Source organism: Equus przewalskii, chromosome 20 (assembly GCF_037783145.1).
Source record: "Equus przewalskii isolate Varuska chromosome 20, EquPr2, whole genome shotgun sequence".
Taxonomy (NCBI): Eukaryota; Metazoa; Chordata; class Mammalia; order Perissodactyla; family Equidae; genus Equus; species Equus przewalskii.
The window spans coordinates 56670314-56691027 of record NC_091850.1 but is presented as its reverse complement, the minus strand read 5'-3'; the positions used below and the strand labels follow the sequence as shown (position 1 = coordinate 56691027).

Below are 20714 nucleotides of genomic sequence, written 5' to 3'. Positions count from 1 at the left end.
CGGGCACCTGGGGGCTAGGCCACGCCTCCCTCTCCTCCCCTCACCTCCCCTTTCCTTAAAAGTACCCCCAACCTCACCACGCCCACTCCTCCCCATCCCTCCCCCGTCATGCCAGGTGTCACCAGGGGTGGCCGTGGGTGCTGGGGGTGGGGGGAGCTCCTCCCAATCCTGTCCCCACTCCTGGGAGCTCCTTTGCAGTGCAGGCCCCCCGACTCCCTCCGAGCTCCCATCCGTGGCACGTGGCGGGCTTACACTGGGAGCGGATTCCTGGGCAGCAGGGTGGGGTCCCGGGCCGGATCGGCCGGGCGCCGACAGAGGCAGAGGTGAGGGTGGGGCTTCTGGAGCTCACTCGATGTCTTCAGAAGAGGAACATTTGGAACCAGACGGAAAGTCCACCCTTGGACAGTCTGAGAAGCTTGGAAATCTCTGAAAAATAAATGTGGCTTAAAAATAAACACGGCACAACAAGCAGCCTGCAATCCTGCCCTGGGGTTTATCCTATGTCCACGCAAAAACCCATGTGCAGACGTGGTCACAGCGTATTCCTGACGGCCCCCACTGGACAGGAGCCAGGCCCCTTCTGTGACTGTGAACGTGGACGGCAGCCGGCTCAGCCACAGCCGACCCAGCATTAGAGGTTCAGAGAAAGAGGCTGAGCCAAGGAAGCTGATCCCAAGGGCCCCCTGTGTGATTCCGTTCATGTGACGTTCTTGACATTTATATGATAAAACTAGGGCGAAGGAGAGCAGATCGGATGTTGCTGGGGGCGGGGGGGGGGGTTAGGGTCGGGGTAGGAGGTGGGTGTGGTTCTAAAAGGGGCAGGAGCGACCCTCCAGTGGCAGACGTGTCCTGAATGACTGTCGGCCTCAACACTGGGTGTGACACTGACAAGATATGTGAAGATGTCGCCACGGGGGAAGCTGGGCGCACAGGTTCTCTGCACTGCGTCCTGTAGTGACGTGTGAGTCCGCAATTATCTCACAATCAAAAGGTTAGTTAAAAAGTAAATATTTTTATAGAACAACACCGCAGTCTCGGGAGTCCTTGAGCATCCCCGACGGGGAACGGGAGGCCGCCAAGGAAAACGGCTCTAGCGCTGGTGGTGGCCCAGCCCACAGGCTGCCTGCATCGGGTGTGGAACGTGGGGCGGAGGCCAGGGGTCAGGGAGGGACAGCTGAGTTACAGAGGGCCTGGCCTGGGTTACCAATTAACTGCTCCACTGGTTTTTGTTTTAAATAACCAAAAAAGACACCCCAGGGGGAGACAGCTCCTGGCCTCCACACCCCAGCAGAGGCTCGGGAGGGCTCTGTGGGGCCGGGCTGCCAGGAGTGAGCTGTGGGCATGGCACTCGCCCCAGGACCAGACCCGCTTGGGGACGGCAGCGGGGACGAGAGGCCCAAGTGGGACAACAAGCTCCAGTACCTCCTGAGCTGCGTGGGGTTCGCCGTGGGTCTAGGCAACATCTGGAGGTTCCCGTATCTGTGCCAGACCTACGGAGGAGGTGAGCCCCCAGACCCGCGGGGGAGGTGAGGCCCCCCACCCCCAGGGACCCGCCGGCCACCAGATGGGGGGAGGAGAGTGCCCATGTCTCCAACTGGCCTGAGGTGGGTTGCTGGTAGCTCAAGTGGGAGATGTTGCTCCCCGGAACTAGCGATACGCGTGACCCAGAGAGGAACCATCCCTTTGGGCTCCAGTCTGAGGATCCCCAGAAAGCGCAAACCCCCTGAAGCAGGGGCGGCAGATCTCGGGTGGTCCTGGAGGCGCCCCCATTGCTGGCTGCGTCAGGAGGGCGAGACGGGGGCAGGCCGGACGCAGGCGGCCACCAAACGTCCAGGACCGTCTCACTGCCCGTGACCGGTCACCCTCCTGGCTCAGATCTGCTGCCACAGGGCTTCCGGGAGCTTCCCACCCAGATCCGTGTTCCCGACACCCAACAGCGACAGGAGGTGGGCGAAGTGGCCGTGCCCCCCAAGACCAGGGCCGAGAACAGTCACGCCCCCTCCCTGTCCGTGGGCTCAGGGCCCCATTTCTGAGACATTCTTTGGGCTCCATTTCCAGATGTGAAATCACGCATTGCGTGTCACAAAATATTTAACTTTCTGTCACTCATCCTTTTCCTCAAAAAAGCTCCCTGTGGGTGGGGGGGCCCTCGTCGGCCTCGCCTTCACCACCACTGACTGTTTTGAAAATAAGCTGTGAGTGACAAGCTCGAATTTTTAATTTGCACAAACTCATTCCTACTGAGGTGAATATCACCTTCTCTCCCACTCATAGTCACTTGTTTTGGTAAATTTTCTCTTCGAAGGCAAGACTTTGAAGGCAGCATTGTGACAGGTTTAGCGCAGCATTTAGAGGAGGACTGACAGTGACTCGATCACATAAATATCCTCCCATGGTGAGCTGTTAGATGATGTCTTAGCACCTTTAAATCAAAGGAATGCAGAACCACCACACCCAGCGCCAGGCCCAGGCTGGCCATTGAGACCAAACACTCGCAGGGTTATGGTTTCACCCCAGGACGCATTTGCGGCCACGAGTGGGGTCAATCAATTAAGTGGGCTGTGATCTCCGCACTGATTTGAACCAACTTCTGCTCCCGTTGGCTTGAGAGACGTATGGATTCTGGCACGGGAAGTCACGCTGTACTAATGCCTAGGGTTTTATAATAAGCCTTGATGCAGCACAGAAAGTCCTGTTCGCTATTCTTCTTTTAAATGTTATTGGCTGTTACTTTCTCGTATCAACATTACAGCCAGGTTGTCGGTTTCCATGAAAGACCCTCAGGGTTTCACTGGCATTGCACTGAATTTCTAGACCGACTTAGCATTTCCACCTTGACAACACCCAGTCATCCCCCTGGAAGACGGCGCGTCACGTTCCTGTCCAGGGGCTCCTTTCTGTCCTCGTGAGGCTCTCTCCATGCAGATCTCAGGAGTGTTTTCATCAGCTGCTGTGGCTGTTCCCGACAGACCTTTTTCTTCCCAACACTTTCTTGGTGGATTGAACTCACGTGCATTGCATCCAGCGTCGCTCGTGCTTGACGAGCGGGGCCGGCCCACACCTACCACGTGGGCAATGATGAACGAGACCCGCCGTCCACAGCAATCGCCCCATCTCCAGCCAACAGGCTGCGTGAAGTGAAGACAGATCATGTCTGCCAGCTATTTGGTGCTAAAGGAAAAACCCCTCTTCTGCTCTGAATATTCTGACACCACGTGCGAGGGCCTTCCCCACACCAGCTAGCCCTCCAGCTCTCAGCGGACACCGTCTGGATGTCCCAACATTGAACACACTCTGGACACTGTCTACCTGGATTTAGTGCAGACTCCACAGCCCCACAAGACGCCCCCCAACCTTGACACCAGTCTCAGTAGTGGGTTCCTAGGCTACCCACAGCTTCTGTCCAATTTGGTTACAAATTCGAGGGGTCCCATGACCCGCTCCTCAGTTCCAACATCTGCTAGAGCGGTTCACAGGACTCAAGACAATGCTTTACTTCCTATCCTCAGGCTTTTATAAAGCATACGACTCGGAACAGCCAGAGGGAAGAGACGCGTGGAGCCAGGTCTGGGGAAGGGCTCGGAGCTCCCCACCCTCCCAGCACCTCCACAGGACTCTCCAAACCCTGCCCTGTGGAGTGACCACTGGTGAGGGATTAAATCATTGGCCCTCTGTGATTGGCTCCATCTCCGTCGCCCCCCGGAGGCTGGGGGAGGGGCTGAAAGTGCCAACACTCTGGTCACGTGTTTGGGTCCTCTGGCTGCCAGCCCCATCCTCCAAAACCGTTTGGTTTTATCTGACTTACTGTCCCCACGGAGGCCGGAATAAAGCTAAAATGCATGTAAGGCGAAAAGTCAATGTTCCGACCATATGGCTTCAATCTTGTAATCACAGAATGCTCCTCGTTCTCGTCTCCACAAAACGTGGCAGAGTCGGCCACAAAGGGAAGCTCCCTCCCTCCCTCCCTGGGATCTTTTCCTTTGGGCGGTCCCTGCCTCGCTGACCTCAGCTGGCTCCTAAGTGCCCACCTGGGCTCCAGGCCCGTCCTGGCCCCGTCTAGCTGTGACCTTCCCCACAGAGTGCAGGGGCCGTGGGGCCCGGGGCCTGGCTGGCTGGGAGCCTACAGCCCTTCTCGACAGCAGATCCTGTACCTGTGACCTGGAGCCCTGTCCCACAGTCAGGCGCCCACTTCCAGGGCCCCTGAGGCTGCTCCCTGTGTCTGCCCTCACCACGCTGCAGGTGTACGCGCGGCGGCCCCAGGGTGGCTGGGAGTTCTGCACACCTGCTTGAGACCCCACCACGCAGGATGGAGAAATGTGGGCTGTGGAGGGCTCCTCCCTGTGCGCCTGGCCCCCAGTGCTGTGAATGGCACCTCTCCCTGCCTGGAGCACCGGGGGGACCTGGCTTTGTTCACACCCCTGGCTCCAAGCCCTGGCCTGCAGGTGCTGGCTGTCCCTGGGCGTCCAGTGCTTCCATCGAGGCGGAGTTCCCCCCGGAATTCGACTTTCTTCTCTCATGCTCCTTTGTCTTCTTGCTACTGTATAGGTGACACCAATAGGCACTGTTCTGCCCCAAACGCTGGCCGTGGAGTCCGGTGTAGGAGCTGACGTGGGCCGAGGGCTCTGTGGCCACCTGCTCTCTCCAGGGCCCTGACCCAGTGTCAAAACACCTGAAGGTGACGAGAAAACCAGAGGGAGGCTGTGCTGGCAAACAGCTCAGGCCTGAGTGTGGCTCGTGGAAACAGCTCTGGGAGGCTGGACCCGGGCCGCCCCTGCCAAGTGGGGGAGGCGCAGGGAGCGTGGAAGAGCCTTGAAATCTCTGACCGGCGTCCATTTCGGCCAGCACCATAGGTCAGGAGGCCTGAAAGTCAGGGCTGCCCCTGGCGCTGTGCAGGCCCTGTGCGTGCCCATGAGGAAGAGACGCCCTGGTCCTGGAGCATCTAAGTGGTGACACGTGTCCACCCAAAGCCCACAGACCGCTGTGAACGGCCACCCATCGCAGCGTGGCCCCAGGGGCACTGAGGTGCCAACACGGGCACCGGGGACTCAACTCTCCTCTCGACAGCAGGAGAACATCCACAGGGTCCATCGGGGCGTGGAGGAGCCTCCGCGTCTGGGCTCCAGGAGAGGCCGAGGCCCCACCCGCGCTCCTGGCACCTGTGGACCGAGCCTTGCACTCAGCTCCTCGCCGCTGGCTCAAGTGCAAAGGGCGTCGCTGTGTCCTCTGCCTGCTCTTCCCTCGGTGCCGCGGGGCCGGTCGACACGTCTCCCCACCGTGCATGCTCCCTCCTGGGGACGTGGAGCCCTCCTCCCACCATCGCTGTGGGTGTCCTTCTCCCAGCATCTGGACCTAGGATGCGGACAAGGATGCAGGGGTGACGCTGCAGGTGAAGGGGCGGAGAAACAGGTCCCTGCCCCAACTCAGGGCGAAGCTTGAGAAACCACCTGAGGCATCGACCTTCTCCAACATTCCGTGAACAAAAACCAGCTCCCCTCCCGGGAGAGGCCAGGGTCTCAGTAGGAACAAAACAGCCCATTTGTTATGAAACTCACCACCAAAGTGCCATGACGGGGGAGGCTGCCCAGTGACGGAGCGACAGCAAACCAGGCCTGTCCTGGGTACTGCGGGGGGTCAAACAAGCAGCAAAGCCCCGAGTCCGCTGGACGGCCTCTACCACCTCTGTCAGCCCCACTTCCGAACACTCGAGAATTTCAGGAACCACACTGATGAAAGGGGCTGATCGTCTGGGAGGCGCATCCCGGAGGCTCCCGAGCTCCTAGGTCCTGTCCCACCGCCTCGTTCTTCCCGAAGATGGACCGACTGTTAACTGCTGGACCCCGAAGCTCCAGGAGGACGTCACCGGGCGTCTCAAACAATGAAGCACCTTGAGCTAACTCTGAATTGGACGGGGGTCTCGCTCAGACCCCACGTCCTGGCTCAGGGGGTGAGCCGGCTCCTTATTGAGCCCTTCACACCCCCCAAGACACGGCCCAGGGCCTCACGTCCCAGCCCCGCTTCTATGGTCACCTGGTCACACACACTGAACTAAAGTCAGGAAGGGGCGTGGCAGCCCCGCTGGGGGTCTCGGCTGCCCCGAGCAGGGGCCGGGACATTCGGGCTGGCCTCCCTGTCTCCGGGAGGCCTCTGGGGTGCTTTCCCACGTGCTGTCCTCCAGCCTGAGGCACCGCTGGGCGAACGGCGAGTGTCTGCTGACCCCGGCTCTTCGCAGGGGCCTTCCTCATCCCCTACTTCATCGCCCTGGCCTTCGAGGGCATCCCGCTCTTCCACATGGAGCTCGCCATCGGCCAGCGCCTGCGGAAGGGCAGCATCGGGGTCTGGACAACCATCTCGCCCTACCTGGGTGGAATAGGTATGTGGCCACCCCTGACTCCTGCCTGCGTGTGCTCTGGGAGGGCGGGGACCGGGGCTGCAGGTCACGTGTGCTGCATGTCCCTGGTCACTGTCAGGGGTTTCGAACCTACAGAGGAAGCAGGTGTAAAGGCTCAGGGAGACCCAGGCAGCAGATCCGTGTGGGAGCGCTCCCATCACACTAGGAGGAGGCCTCTTCCAGGAGCCTCGAGTGGCTCCCCCAAAAGCACGAGGAAAGACTAGAGTGCAGGGCGCTGTGTGGGGTGAGCTCCGGTGCAGGAGGAGGAGGAGGAGGCGATGGGCCCAGCCCCACGGAGCAGGAGCCAGTTGCCCTGAATCACTCCGGGCCTATCACACACGAGCGCTGAGCCTGCACGTCCTGGGAGCTCGTGGGCATCAGAGAAGCCTGGATGACGGCACACCCAGAGGGCACACACTCCTTGCACACCCTCAAGATGGGGCGCTGCGGTGAGAGGGTCTCAGCGTCACCATCCGGGCCTGTGACACGCCGCTCTGGTGGCTGCAGCACCGTCTGAAAGACCCATCCATCTGGAAACAACCTAGAAAGCCAGTGGACCGTGGCCCAGGAACGTAGCCAAGAACGGCCCGCATGGCCATAAAAATGAGGCATCGCCCAGGGAAGAGTGTGACCGATGCGGGTCAGCGGTGGGGGGCGGGGGGGGGTGGCGGGATCCCCTTGGAGTGACCAGGGCAGTGGAAATGGTGAAGCGGGCGTCAGGGCGTTCTTAACAGGGAGGTGGCTGATGGAGAGACACTGATCCTCGCTGGCGCCCGCAGGGCTGGGCTGCTTCACAGTGTCCTCTCTCATCGGCATCTACTACAACACCGTCCTGACGTGGGTGCTGTGGTACCTCCTCAACTCCTTCCAGAACCCGCTGCCCTGGAGCGCCTGCCCGCCCGACCGCAACCTCACAGGTAACGCCCGGGGCCTGGAGGGAGCTCGGTGCTGCCCGAGGAGCCCTTCGCATCTCCCTGACGCAGCACACTTGAAATCACATTCCCTTTACCCGCTGTTAGCTGCGGGGCCTGGGGACCCACGGAGACCCCGTCTGTTCCTAGCACGGCTGGCGTGCCCTTGCGCAGTGCGCTGCCCGGTGAGAAGAGGGTAGGCGATAGCCACTGCTTCGCTGACTTACGCCTTTAGGCCAGGCCTCCGTCGAGTGCTCCATGTGGGGGGCTCTCCGAGACTTGGGCAACAGTGTGATTTTCATGTGTGCTCACAAAGCTGGGTTAACCCTCTTTCCCTTCTTGCCTCTGGCTGATAACAAACGTTGTGAGTGGCACCTGCCGAATGAGGCCAGCCCTGGGGAAGGAGGCTCCCCTCATCTGCCCCATAGGCCAAAGCTGGACGTCCTGGGCGGTGGGAGGCACCAGCTGCTGACCCTCACTCCCTGGCCCTCACTCAGGGGCCAGCTGGTGGGCCCAGGGCTCCGGCAGCAGCTCCAGGCCCGGCTGTCCGCAGCCTGTGCTCCTGGGCGGTGGTCCGCAAAGCCTGAATCCCAGCTCAAGCCTGGTGGCCAGCTGTGATGGGCCCCTCCTGGCTCCAGGGTTCGTGGAAGAATGCCAGCGCAGCAGCTCCGTGAGCTACTTCTGGTATCGGCAGACGCTGAACGTCACAGCTGACATCAATGACAGTGGCTCCATCCAGTGGCAGCTGCTGGTCTGCTTGGTGGCCTCCTGGGCAATCGTGTACCTGTGCATCATCAGAGGCATCGAAACCACTGGGAAGGTGAGAGCCCACAGGCTGGCCTCAGTTCCCCCTCCCTCCCGCTGCAGGGGCCCCTCCCGGCTTCTGTCAGTGTTTGCACCGTGGGTTAGAGGCTCTGCCTGTTGTTAGTGTTGTCACGTTGATTCTGATCCTAGTGACCCCGTGCACAGCAGAGGGAACCTGTCCCGTCTGTTTGCACCACCCTCTTGCCTTCTGGCGCTGTATCAGAAAATGCTCTGCTGCTACTCACAGGGTTTTCATGGTCAATGTGTCATAATTGGGTGGCCAGCTCCTTCTTCCTAGTCTGTCTAGTCTGGAAGCTCCACTGAATCCTGTCCACCATGGGTGACCTGCTGGTATTTGAAATCCTGGTTGCATAGCTTTCAGCATCACAGCCACACGCAGCCACAGCAGTATGACAACCCACGGACGGGAACCGGGGCCGCAGTGGTGAGAGTGTGGGATCTTAACCACTAGACCCCTAGGGCTGGCTAGTGTCTCCTTGGAGAATCGATCCCTTTGTCATTATGAAACGACCATCCCTATCCTGGTGATAGTCTTTGCTGGGAGTCGACTGAGACATTAACAAAGCCACTTCAGCCTTCTTTCCATTATGTCAACACTGTGTATTATTTTTTCATTCTTTTTCTTTAACTTGTTTGGCCCTTTATTTAAAGGGTGTTTCTTGTAGATGGTACACAGTCAGGTCCTGCTTTTTCATCCAGTCTGACAATCTCTGCCTCTCATCTAGGGTGCTTAGACCATTTACCTCTAATGTGATTGTTGATGGGTTTAAACCTGTCATCCTGTGTTTGTTTTCAGCGTGCCCCATCTGTGCTCTTTTTCTGAGTGTTTCTGGGGTCTGGCTCTACGTCCTTTGTCGGCTTGTTAGCTGTGATCCTTGTTTTGTTATTCTAGTGGTTGCGTCGGGGGTCGTACAACAGTCTTCAGTTTATCCTGGTCTGTCTTCGAGCGACACTGTAGCACGCATGTGGTAGAGGGACCTCCTAGCATCCTTCTCCACTTCCTCCCTCCCGACTTCTGTGTTGTTGTCACACGTCTCACTTATAATGTGTTATAAACAGCAAGTGCATTGTTAGCATTTTTGTTTTAAACAATCACTTATCTTTTGAAGAGACTTGAATGATGAGAAAAATGTATCAATAGTTACTCACGTGGTTCCCGCAAAGAAAGGACAGGGAGCCTGAGCCTCGGGCTCACAAGCAAGCCCCTGGTGGTGCCTGCGGTGCAGGGGCTCCCCGGCCCTCCTCTCTTGGGCAGGGATGCGTCTGGTATCTTACATGCAGATATAACCTTCAAATGAGCGCAGTGCAGGTCCACGCTGCTCAGGCCCTTGTCGTGGTTGCGGAGCTTTCTCCTGGACCCGAGTGGGCCTGCGTCCTCTCAGTCAGCCTGTGGAAGTTGCAGTTATTCTCAGTGAGGACTGGAATTACGGACTCAGACCAAAGCCACCATTAGGCCCAACAAGGAGCTAGAAATTCCTCTTATGAAAGTCCCTGAAGATGCTTCCAGGTGATCCCCACAGGCAGTCTGTATCCAGGAACACGGGGCAGTGAGGGAAGAGGTCCATTTGTAGACTGTCTTTGTGCAGACCCTGCCCAGACCTGACGGAGAATTCGGGCTGGCCCTGTGCCGGGGGAGGGATGCGGGGAGGGGTGCGGCCCGAGGCCACGGGAAGTGGCCGGTTGTGGGGCATCAGAGAGAGAAGGAAGAGGATGCTGATGTAACAAGAGCCTGCAGCATGGACAAGAGGGTGGCCGCCCACCCGGTGGTCTGTGACCGCCTCAGCTGACCCCACAGGCCACAGAAGCATACGTGAATCCATGTGTGACCGTCACGGAAAGCCCCAAACCCTCCAAGCTTGACTGGAGCCCACTGCCCACCATCCCCCACAGTGCCCTCCGCCCCGATGTGGAATGCCACGTGGGTGACACAACTCTGGCCACAGAGGCCGTTCTGGCATGCCAGCCTGGCTCAAGCTTTTTATATCAAAAAGTCTAACAATCTGTCTTTCTTTAAGGCAATTTATTTCACAGCCTTGTTCCCTTACCTGGTCCTGACCATCTTCCTCATCAGAGGACTCACCCTGCCCGGGGCCACTGAAGGCTTAACCTACCTGTTCACCCCCAAGGTAAGTGGGTCTCGAGTAGGAGTCCTGGGTCCGGGCCCCAGCACACACACGGGTCGGGGCCACAGCACAGCCCAGGTCGTGCCATCCCCTGGCCGTGTGAGTGGCTGTGAGCCAGAGGCGAGGCTGCCCCGGGCTGGGTGAGGGTGAGAGCGAGCAGGTCAGGATCGGAGGGAGAGGGAGCCGGACGATGTATACACTTCAGTGCCTGCAGCTCATCTGAGTGGAGACTGACATGAAACACGGGGTTGGGGCCCTGGTTCAGGGGAGAGGCCGGCTGGGAACCCAGATCTCCAGCCCCTAGTGTCCTGAACCCCACACCTTTGAGGTCCTCATCCAGCTGCTCGATCTCACCAGGCAAGGAGCCACAGGACCGAGGGGCCTGCCCACTGGAGGCCGTCCCACTTCTGGACCATTCCATACCCTCCAGGACCCCAGCATTCCCTGGGGGATTTCAGGGGTTGCACAGAAGGCCCCCTGAAGCCTCCCCAGGGGAAGAGGGGGTCCCTGGGTATGGAAGTGGATCCCCAGCAGCAGAGACCAGGCACTGCGCACGCGGACCCTGCCTGGGCCTTCAGGTCGCTCAAAGCCACCAGGTCTGAAAGGAGAGAATAAACACACCCCAGTTCAAGTTGCCTTTCCCAGCCCTGGGAGGTCTGTTGGCCGAGTTCTCAGAGCCTGCGTGCCCGGTGGACAGGAGCCGTCACAGAAGCAGGCTGGCGAGTTTGTTGTGCTGTGTGGTCTCGAGCACTTCCTCACACCCGGTCCCACCCTGTTCCGGGCCTGAGCGGGTCACATCCCTCACGAGGGCTTTCCCAAAGGAAGCCTTGGGAATGCTCTGGAATGGCAGGCGCCCAGGCCAGTGTGGTTTGTCTGCCGCATAACTGGGTTCCCGGCCTCATCCCAGATGCAGATTCTCCAGAACCCCCGAGTGTGGCTGGATGCGGCCACCCAGATCTTCTTCTCTCTGTCCCTGGGCTTCGGAGGACACATCGCCTTCTCCAGTTACAACCCACCCAGGTAGGACTGGGCAGTGGAGCCCTTCCGCCAGAGACGTGGGCCCCACAGGGCACTTCCTTATCGTGACGTCACCCACAGGAAGAGGGTGACCTGGCATGAGCTTGTGATAAGAGCAGACTCTTGGCTCCAGCAATTACTGCGCCATCCCCTTTGGCAGCCTCCAGCACATTCTGGAGCCGGCCCAGGAACAAGGCCATAAGTGGGGCTGACACCAACTAAAATGAACCACGTGCGATGCTGGAGGTCACAAGAGCAGAAATGCAGAGTGTCAGCCTCTCTAGTTGCTTAGAATAGACTCAAGGCCACCACCTGCCACCAGGACCATGCACACGGCTCTAGGAGGCCCAGTGTGCCCACAGCACTAAAGTGGACCCGTATATACCTCTGAGCGGCACCACGACACCGACACTCCAGACATACTTGGCTCCACGTGCTTGTCATAGGTGGGTGGGAGGTGGACCCAGGAAACGCAGGGCAGGCCCCTCTGGGTAGAAGCATGCGCTGGGCCCGGGGCTGTACCCATGCGTGGACATGCGACTGCCTCGGCTCACACTCGGAGCAGCTCGTGTGCAGGTCTCATTTGGGGATGATCTCAGCCAGACCTACATCCTGCTCCCCGAGCCCTCCCCACGGCTCCAGCTCCCTGTGGCTCAGCCTTGTGGGGACGGGGGTTCAGTGAGCTGAGGACCCTCAGCAGCCTTGAGCTGGGGTGGGCGGGGGGGACAGTGAGGAGGGGGTCAGTGGAGGGGGGTTGGCAGGGAGGGGATCGGGAGGGGTCAGTGTGGAGGGGGACAGTGAGGACGGGGTCAGTGGGGAGAGGGACAGTGAGGAGGGGGTCAGTGAGGACGGGGTTAGCGGGTAGGGGGTCGGGAGGTAGGGGGTTGGCAGCGAGGTGTCAGTGAGGAGAGGGTCTGAACCTGCCCTGAGACCACCAGCAACAGCTCCAGTGTTTCTGGGCAGCACACAAGAAGCTCCATGTGCAGAGTGGGCACAGCCTGGGGGGCAAGGGGCGACAAGCCCCCTCCTGGCTTCTTCCCCAGGGGCCCTAACACAGAGCCCCGTGATGTGCTGTTTCTGCCCAGGAACAACTGTAAGAAGGACGCGGTGACCATTGCCCTGGTCAACAGCATGACCTCCCTCTACGCCGCCATCATCGTCTTCTCTGTCCTGGGGTTCAAGGCAGCCAATGACCACGGGCGCTGCCTGGACAGGTGAGCCTGGCGCCTTGGTTCCATGGGGCGGGGCATCCATGGGGCATGGCTGTCAGAGGCCGCTGCTCACAGAGAGTGCCACATGACTACCTTCACGTCTTTAGGGGAGGGGGGTGGGGAGTGTCCCCAAAGTGCACGTTCACCCAAACCCAGCACGTGACCTGGTTTGGAAACAGGGTCTTCCCAGTACCATTGGTTAAGAAGAGGTCCTCATGCATAGGGTGGCCCCAATCCAATGACAGTGTCCTTATAAGAGACAGAGAGGGGCACAGACACACATGGAGGAGGCCACGTGACGACGGAGGCAGAGGTTGGAGGGACGCAGACACAAGCCCAGGGACACCTGGGGCCCCAGGGGCTGGAAGAGGCGGGAAGGACCCTCCCCTGGAGCCTCGGAGGGAGCACAGCCCTGTGACACCTTGTCGTCAGACTTCTGGCTCCAGAGCTGAGAGAGGACGAAGGTCTGTTGTTGGAAGCCTCCAGCGTGTGGTCATTTGTCACAGCAGCCCCAGGACACTGACGTCTGGACTTACTGCACCAAATGGCATGGCACTGTCCATTCTTGCTTGCAAATGGCCTTCCAGACGTGGTCCACCCGTGACAGCCCGTCAAGGGCACAGGCAGCCCTCCATGACGCTGCTAACCATCCACGGTACCCGGGACACCCCAGAACGATCCGGCCCCGGCCAACAGTGCCACGGGAGACAGCTGTTCTGACCGCACTGGGGCCGCATCCGCAGAGAGAGGAAGAGGAGGATGGGGCAGCTGCATGAGGCGCAGCCAGAGCCCCACGGCCCTGGGAGCTGCCGAGCATGTGACGCCCCCTAGCAGAATGTTCTAGAGAGGCTGCAAGCTTGTGCCCTGGTGACCGCGTGACCCCCGCTCGAGAGCAGTAGGAGCAGCTCTTCCATGGAGACGCCCATGAGCACAGCGCTGGCCCACCCGCACTGCACCTGTCAACAACAGCAACTGGGGTCTGAACAAAGCTCCTCCGACGTGTTTCTGGGGCCAGGGGCACGTCCCGGCCTCTTGCTGCCTTTAGGACACAGACAGCTCTTCAGGGCTATGCCTAAAGGACACTCTACACAGCAGAGTCACCAACGAAAAGCACAAAAAGGCGAGAGCGGTGGCCCTGACGAGACTGTGAGGAGCCATCTGCAGCCCCAGAGCTGAGACGAGAAGGCGGGTGGCGGCCTGGCCGAGCTCAGCTGGGAAGGTGGGCGACTCGAAGCTTCTGCCACTCTGGACCTGTCCGCACGTAACTGCAGGGGCACCGCGACTACTGAGTCCTAGGTTGCAAATAAGTTCTGCGAGTAGGCGGATTCACAAATACAAAACACTCACGGAGTGCTGGGGCTCCCGTCCGTCCCAGAAGCCTTTGGGAGCGCTGCCCCCCGTGCTGCTTGGGGACCCACACACCCAGCGGGCAAGGGAGCTGCCACTGCCCCACTCGTACCCACAGGGACGTGTCCCCCTCTAGGCCTGGGGTCCCCTGAGGGGCGAGAACTGCCTTCTCTCCCCCAGTGTGCGTGAAGTGCCCCGCGAGGGCTGACCCCGCCACAGGTGTCCTCGAGACCCCACCCAAGGGATGCCGTCGTCCTTTCCCGCATTTCCCAGACATGCCTGTGGCGGGTGCCGGGCACCCAACCCAGCACTCACCCGGACTCTCTGACCTGCAGAAACATCCTCAGCCTCATCAATGCGTTCGATTTCCCCGACCAGAGCATCTCCAGGGACGACTATGCTGCCGTCCTCGCACATCTGAACGTCACCCAGCCCGAGAGGGTGGCCGGGCTCGGCCTGGAGTCCTGCCACCTCGAGGACTTTCTGGACAAGGTAGCTGGGGGCCTTGCCACAGGGCAGTGGGGCCACGCAGGGCCGAAGCCTGCTGCAGACGGTTGGCTGGGAGAGCAGGTGTCATGGGTGGGTATCCCGGGCATGGGGCCAGAGCGAGGGTCACAGGGCCAGGCCGTGGCCAAAGTCAGGCAGCTGCCCGCAGGGCCAGCTGTCACCCGTGGGCCAGGGGCAGCAGGCTGGGACAGGCAGACGGGAGGCAGGTCCCCAGGGCAGGGTCTGAGGGGTGCCTGAGCCCAGGGCCCCAGGCTCCCACTTCACCTGTCGGCTGCAGGTTATTCAAGGGGAAATGTTCCCCTGCCCTCAGAGTTGCACCTACGGCTTGTTGAGGCGCAGCCCAGATGGGGCAAGGCCCCCGCCTCAGCCGGGAGGCCAGGAGGGGTGTTGGTGACCTGCCTGTCACAGCGCAGGGTGTGCAGTGTGTGTGTCACAGCGTGGGTGCCCCAGGCACATGTCTCAGTGTGGGGCGTGTGTTGCAGAGTGCCTCGGGCACAGGCCTGGCTTTCATCGTCTTCACGGAGGCCATCCTGCACATGCCGGGGGCCCCGGGCTGGGCCGTGCTGTTCTTTGGGATGCTCTTCACCCTGGGCCTGTCGTCCATGTTCGGGAACATGGAGGCTGTCATCACACCGCTCCTGGACATGGGGGTCATGCCCAGATGGGTCCCCAAGGAGGTCCTGACTGGTGAGTGGACAGCCAGGCCACCCTGCAGGGCCCATCCCTGCCATCCCGCTGCCTCCCACCCCTCTGTCCACTCCTGCCCACTGTCCAGACGCCCCTCATCCCTGAGGGCTAGAGAGCGGTTTTGCAGTCCCAGCGGAAGGCTGGGGCAGCCTCGTCACCTCTCAGGGCTGGTCCCAGTGGCTCTGGGCTGACTTGACGTCCCCTGAGGGCCATTACGGGAGAGCCAAGGGTCAGGGAGGGGCAGAGGGCAGGGGATTCCCTCCTGTGCTGCCCAATGAGGCCGAGCCCCTGTCCCCCTGGGTTCGGGGTGGGGGAGGCGGTGGGCAGGAGAGACAGGAGAGGAGGAGCTGGGAGCCAGGAGGGCGGCGGCCAGGGCGACCTGCTCAGAGCGGCGCTGTCCCTCAGGGGTGGCCTGCCTGAGCTGCTTCCTCGCCTCCATCCACTTCACGCTGCACTCCGGAAACTACTGGCTCGAGGTTTTCGACCGCTACGCTGCTTCTCTGAACCTGGTCATCTTCGCTTTCCTGGAGGTGGTTGGCATCGTTTACATTTACGGGATGAATCGGTGAGCTCAGCTTCCCCTGGAGGTCCAGCTGGGGTCGGGGTCCTGGCCCTCTGCTCAGGGTGTCCCGTGTACGAGGTATGGGCCCAGCAGGTCTCCAGGCAGCAACAGGACGAGACGGGACCACCTGGGCCCCTCAAAAACACACAAGAGGGCGGCTCCCAGGGTCCAGAGAAGCACCCATGGGCCTGCCCCGCCTGGCTCTCCAGCCTCTCAGGCTGTGGGAGGCGAGCCACACAACGGCAGTCTCCAGCCATGTGGGCGGACTCCTGAAGTCCAAGGACTGGTGGACACTAGGGCGCTGGGAGGCCCACCAAGGGCTCCGAGCCTCACCCTGCCTGGACACCCTCCCAGAGGCCTCTGAGAAGGCCCAGCACTGGTCCTGCCCATCCCCACCAGTCTCTGGCCGACGCACACCTGTCACTCTCATTGTCACACCTGCACTCGTCACACCTGCACTCACACTTGTCACTCATATCTGCACTTAGCCCTGTAACACTGGCACTCACACCTGTCACATCTGCACTTGTACCTGCCACTCTCACTCTCACCTGTAGTCACACTTACACTCACACCTGTACTCACATCTGTCACTCATTGTCACTCAACCCATCACACCCGTCACTCTGTCACTCACACCTGTACTCACATCTGTTAGACACTCGCACCTGTACTCACACCTGTCACACTTGCACCTGTCACTCTGTCACTCACACCTGTACTCACATCTATCACTCTCGTTACTCACACCTGCATTCTCACCTGTCACACTCACACTCGCACCTGCTGCCCCTGACCAAAGCCCTGCCCGGGTGGTTCTGGAGGTTGTGCTCCCTGTCCTTGGACACCAAGGGGTCCTGGAAGGCCCTGAATGCCAGGGCTTTCACTGCTGCTCTGTGGGCATGGGGCCAGTGGGCTTGTCCCGAGGTGGGATGCTGCCCACCTGGAGAGGAGGAGCGAGAGGCAGCTGTCTGGTGGGGGCTGGCCCAGCCATGTGGGGAGAAGCAATAAGCCTGGGCTCTGACTGGCCGCGGGGTCTCAGGAGGCACCAGGAGCCCTCTGGAGCAGAGCTGGGGGTGGGGAGGGGAGCAGGCAGGGGAGGGTCCGGGAGGAGGGTCCGGTCTTCCTGCGGCTCCTGGGCGTAGTTAATGCCACAGCTGTTGCACGTCCTGGGTTACCTCCGCCCCATCCGGGGATCCTGACGGGGGCCAAGTCAGGCCCCACCTTCCCTCCCACGGGGTGGGGGCTTGCTGCTTCTCACCCTGTGGCCCGAGCCTCCCAGGAGTAAAACCCATGGGTCCTGTCCAGTGGCAGCTCCCCCAGGGGCCAGGCTGGGGCCAGGAATCCCGGGAGAGCTGCCTGCCCAGCCATCTCCCTCAGCCGGGCTCTTCCTAACCCACACCCCGGGGCTGAGTCCTCAACAGATCTGAGAGGGCTGCCTGTCCAGCAGCCTCTCAGGAAGGCGTGGGGGCAAAGGTCGAGTGGATGTGGGTGACAGCCCCCACGGGGCACGTCCTGGTGACACTGGACGAAGGCTGCTGGCTGAGTGGGTGGGAGGGCAGGCACTGGGACCAGGTGTGAGAGCCCGAGCCTCGTGTCTCTGTGGCAGGTTCTGCGATGACGTGGCATGGATGACCGGGAGGCGGCCCAGCCTCTACTGGCGGGTGACCTGGAAGGTCGTCAGCCCCCTGCTGCTGCTGACCATCTTCGTGGCTTACATCGCCCTCCTGGCCAGGGCGCCACCGAGCTACAGGGCCTGGAACCCCCAATATGTAGGTCCTTTGGGTGGGGACCCGGGAGCCCTGGGACCAACCTTGGGCCTGGCCTGGCCCTTCCCCGGTGCCATCCAGGGCCCAGAGGACCCTCACAGTAGACATTCACACCCTAAGTGACCACGTGGGCTGCCTTTGCTATGAGACCCAAGACCGCCAGACCTCCAGAATCCTCTGGGGCATCAGAGCCAACTCTGGCAGCCCCAGGCAAGCCTGGGTACGGCCCTCGGTCACTGGTGGGAGGACGGGAGCAGTTTCCCATGGTATCACAGGGCCCTGGAGCCCCTCATACAGGGATGTGGCCTCGAGCCCTTGAGCCACACTTCCCATGTGCTGTGAGGATGGGCGCTGCACACTGCCCGCTCCTGGTCTGAGACAGGAGAAGGCATGCGTGGAGCGTGTCATTGAACTGCCACCGAGCCCAGTCAGAGGGAAGGGCGTGTGAGTCCCACTCTGGTGCCAGCCCTTGCCGGCAGGGCTGAGCTGAGCCACACGGGCTGGCTGCTCAGAGGCTCACCTGTGCTGCTCCCTTCACGGGAACATGGAACAACCCTGTTCCAGATCCTTAGAGCTGGGAGCTGTCCCCGCAGATCCGCAGGGTGGTGGCTGGGCGGGTGGGGGAGGAATGGGGCTGAATCTCTAGAAGGTTTGCGTGAATATCGTCCCATTAGGTTCACACATTAGTGTCTCACGTCGACCTCACAAGAGGTGCCTGAGTCGTGGGTGATGCCGCCCCCTTAGAGAGGAGGGAGACACATGATCCACACGTGCCCAGCGGGGCAGGTCAGGGCAGCCCCAGACCCGGGTGGCCCTTGGGGTAGTTGGGGGCTCTTTCTAACATGCCTCCCAGATGCCAGGCCTGCCTCTCCAAACCCAGTCCCCACAAGGGGCTCGGCCCCTGTCCTGGAACATGGGCTCTGTGTCCTCACTGCCCCAGCCACATGGCTCTCCCATCAATCAATCCAGAATGAATGAACTGCTGCATTCCAGGGAGAGACGGGGTGAAGCGGCCCCACACCGCTCACACTCACTGTGGCGAGGGTCAGGTTGCTCCACCTGGGGTTGGAGAGTGGGGATGGTCCCTGGGCTCGGCCACGCTGTCCCCTCCTGGATGCTCACCTGTGGTCTCATGTCCCTGTAGGACCAGTTCCCCACGCAGCAGGAGAACGTCTACCCGGGCTGGGTGCAGGTCACCTGTATGCTCCTGTCCTTCCTGCCCGTGCTGTTGGTCCCGGCTGTCGCGCTGGCCCAGCTGCTTGTCAGGCACAGAAGGAAGAAGAAGGATGCGCTGCAGGACATGCACCTGAAGCCACAGGACAGCGGGGCCTGCTGAGGGGGGACGGTGGGGAGGGCCCCTCCTGTGCAAGGCTCGCAGAGCACAGAGCACCGGACCCCATTACAGACCTGCCTCCTACCCAGAGACCTGTGGTTGTTGCTTCCTGATGCCCTCGCACCCTCCAGACCCTGCTCACAGCACAGCCCAGCTCCAACATTATGGTCCACACTGTCTTCCACACAGAAGACAGCCTGGTGTCCGGCTCCCGGGCCCCTGCAGTTGGGTCCTGCACAGCACCATCTGGGTGGCCATGAGATGCTCCAGGCAAATCCAGGGGCAAAATGGCAGGGGTGTCCCGATGGCCAAGCAGGCCGGCAGGGGGCCTCTGAGAAGGCCCACACCCGCACCCATTGCAGCTGGGGGCCCTCACACCACACAAGTTGAGGGAGTTCCTAGGGCTTATCTCCAAGGAAAAGAGGTGCGCTGTCCCACGGTGAGCTCGGAAGGGAAGCCCCTGGCCCGCAGAAAGCCCCTTTCTTTACCGGTAGCACTTGGGTCTGTCGTGGCTGCGTATGTGATGGGGAAACCAGTAGGAGCAGACGTGTGGGTCTGTGTTGTCACAGAGAACCCACGACACCCCACTCTCACCCCAGGACCGATCCCCCAAGTGAGTGAGTGAGTGAGTGCCAGCTAGGGAAAGTCAGCATGGCCAGGAAAGTCTAGGGGGCTGGCGGCTCTCCCTGATGTTATTTCTGAGAAACTATGCCTTTTGTTTTCTAAAAGCTTTCTCAATGGCTCGTTTGTCAAGTTTGTACAAAAAGGCTAATTATTGTTCAGGTCCCTACTGTCTCCAGAGGAGCACCATCACCCACTCATTCATTCATTCAATCCCAATCACTCCCCAGGCACCTTCCATGCCCCAAGCCCTCTGTGTAGCCTTTAGCCATGACCTGCCCTTTTCTGGAGCACTGGGTGAGTGAGTTCTTCTCCCCAGCTTCACATGTGCTCATTCGCTTGCACCTGTCCTCCTGTTCTCCTCCACCCACCCATCCACCCATCCACCCATCCACCCATCCATTCATCCACCCAACCACCCACGCATCCATCCATCCACCCACCCACCCATCTATCCATCCATCCATCTACCCACCCACCCACCCATCCATCCATCCATCCACCCACCCATCCATCCATCCATCTACCCACCCACCCATCCATCCATCCATCCATCCATCCACCCACCCATCCATCCATCCATCTACCCACCCACCCATCCATCCATCCATCCACCCACCCACCCATCCATCCATCTACCCACCCACCCATCCATCCATCCATCCATCCACCCACCCATCCATCTATCCATCTATCCACTCATCCATCCATCCACCCATCCATCCACCCACCCGTCCATCCATCCATCTACCCAGCCACCCATCCATCCATCCATTCATCCATCCACCCACCCAACCATTCATCCATCCATCCATCCATCCACCCACCCAACCATTCATCCATCCACCCATCCATCCATCCATCCACCCACCCACCCATCTAGCCATCCATTCATCCATCCATCCATTCATCCATCCACCCACCCACCCATCTATCCATCCATCCATCTACCCACCCACCCACCCACCCATCCATCCATCCATCTACCCACCCACCCACCCATCCATCCATCCATTCATCCAACCATCCACTCATCCATCCATCCATCCACTCTTCAGTCCTTCCTTCCCTCCTCCCTCCCCTGATAGCACCAGGGAGCTGGGGTGAAGTCTAAGGCACTGGGCCCTGGACACGCACACTTGCTTCTGACTTGCCACATGGAGACCATGGACATCCTTGGCTACAGGCTGCTAGGAACCGCTCTGAAGACCCAGAACGCCTCTGTCTAAGCACCTTGGAAACAGGTCCCTGGCCTGGCGAGCACTGTCCAGGGTGCTGAAAGCTCCCCAGAGGAGAAGGCATATGGCAGGTTGTACATGGCCCATGCCAGGTGTGCATGGAGGGAGCTGTCCTCACCCACAGTCAGCTCAGACCCACGAGAACAGAAGTGTGTGCACTACTGCCACCTAAGAG

The 20714-nt window shown here is 60.4% G+C and overlaps 1 protein-coding gene across 1 annotated transcript; it reads left to right on the top strand.

Moving 5' to 3' along the window:
- The first annotated feature begins 1186 nt into the window (after window positions 1-1186).
- On the top strand, window positions 1187-18770 carry SLC6A18 (solute carrier family 6 member 18). Its single transcript, XM_070587259.1, has 12 exons — window positions 1187-1501; window positions 6230-6370; window positions 7168-7305; window positions 7938-8119; window positions 10140-10250; window positions 11155-11267; window positions 12350-12478; window positions 14158-14314; window positions 14812-15016; window positions 15422-15581; window positions 17188-17350; window positions 18492-18770. Exons 1-12 carry the CDS (start codon window positions 1342-1344, stop codon window positions 18681-18683), a joined length of 1851 nt encoding a protein of 616 aa, XP_070443360.1. The 5' UTR covers window positions 1187-1341; the 3' UTR covers window positions 18684-18770.
- The last annotated feature ends 1944 nt before the right edge of the window (window positions 18771-20714 follow it).

Bases quoted from the DNA above. Each gene is read 5' to 3' on its own strand.
- SLC6A18 (XM_070587259.1), top strand. From the start codon at position 1,342: ATGGCACTCGCCCCAGGACCAGACCCGCTTGGGGACGGCAGCGGGGAC. The intron at 14,315-14,811 runs GTAGCTGGGGGC...CGTGTGTTGCAG, and splicing joins TCGAGGACTTTCTGGACAAG to AGTGCCTCGGGCACAGGCCT. The intron at 15,017-15,421 runs GTGAGTGGACAG...GCTGTCCCTCAG, and splicing joins CCCCAAGGAGGTCCTGACTG to GGGTGGCCTGCCTGAGCTGC.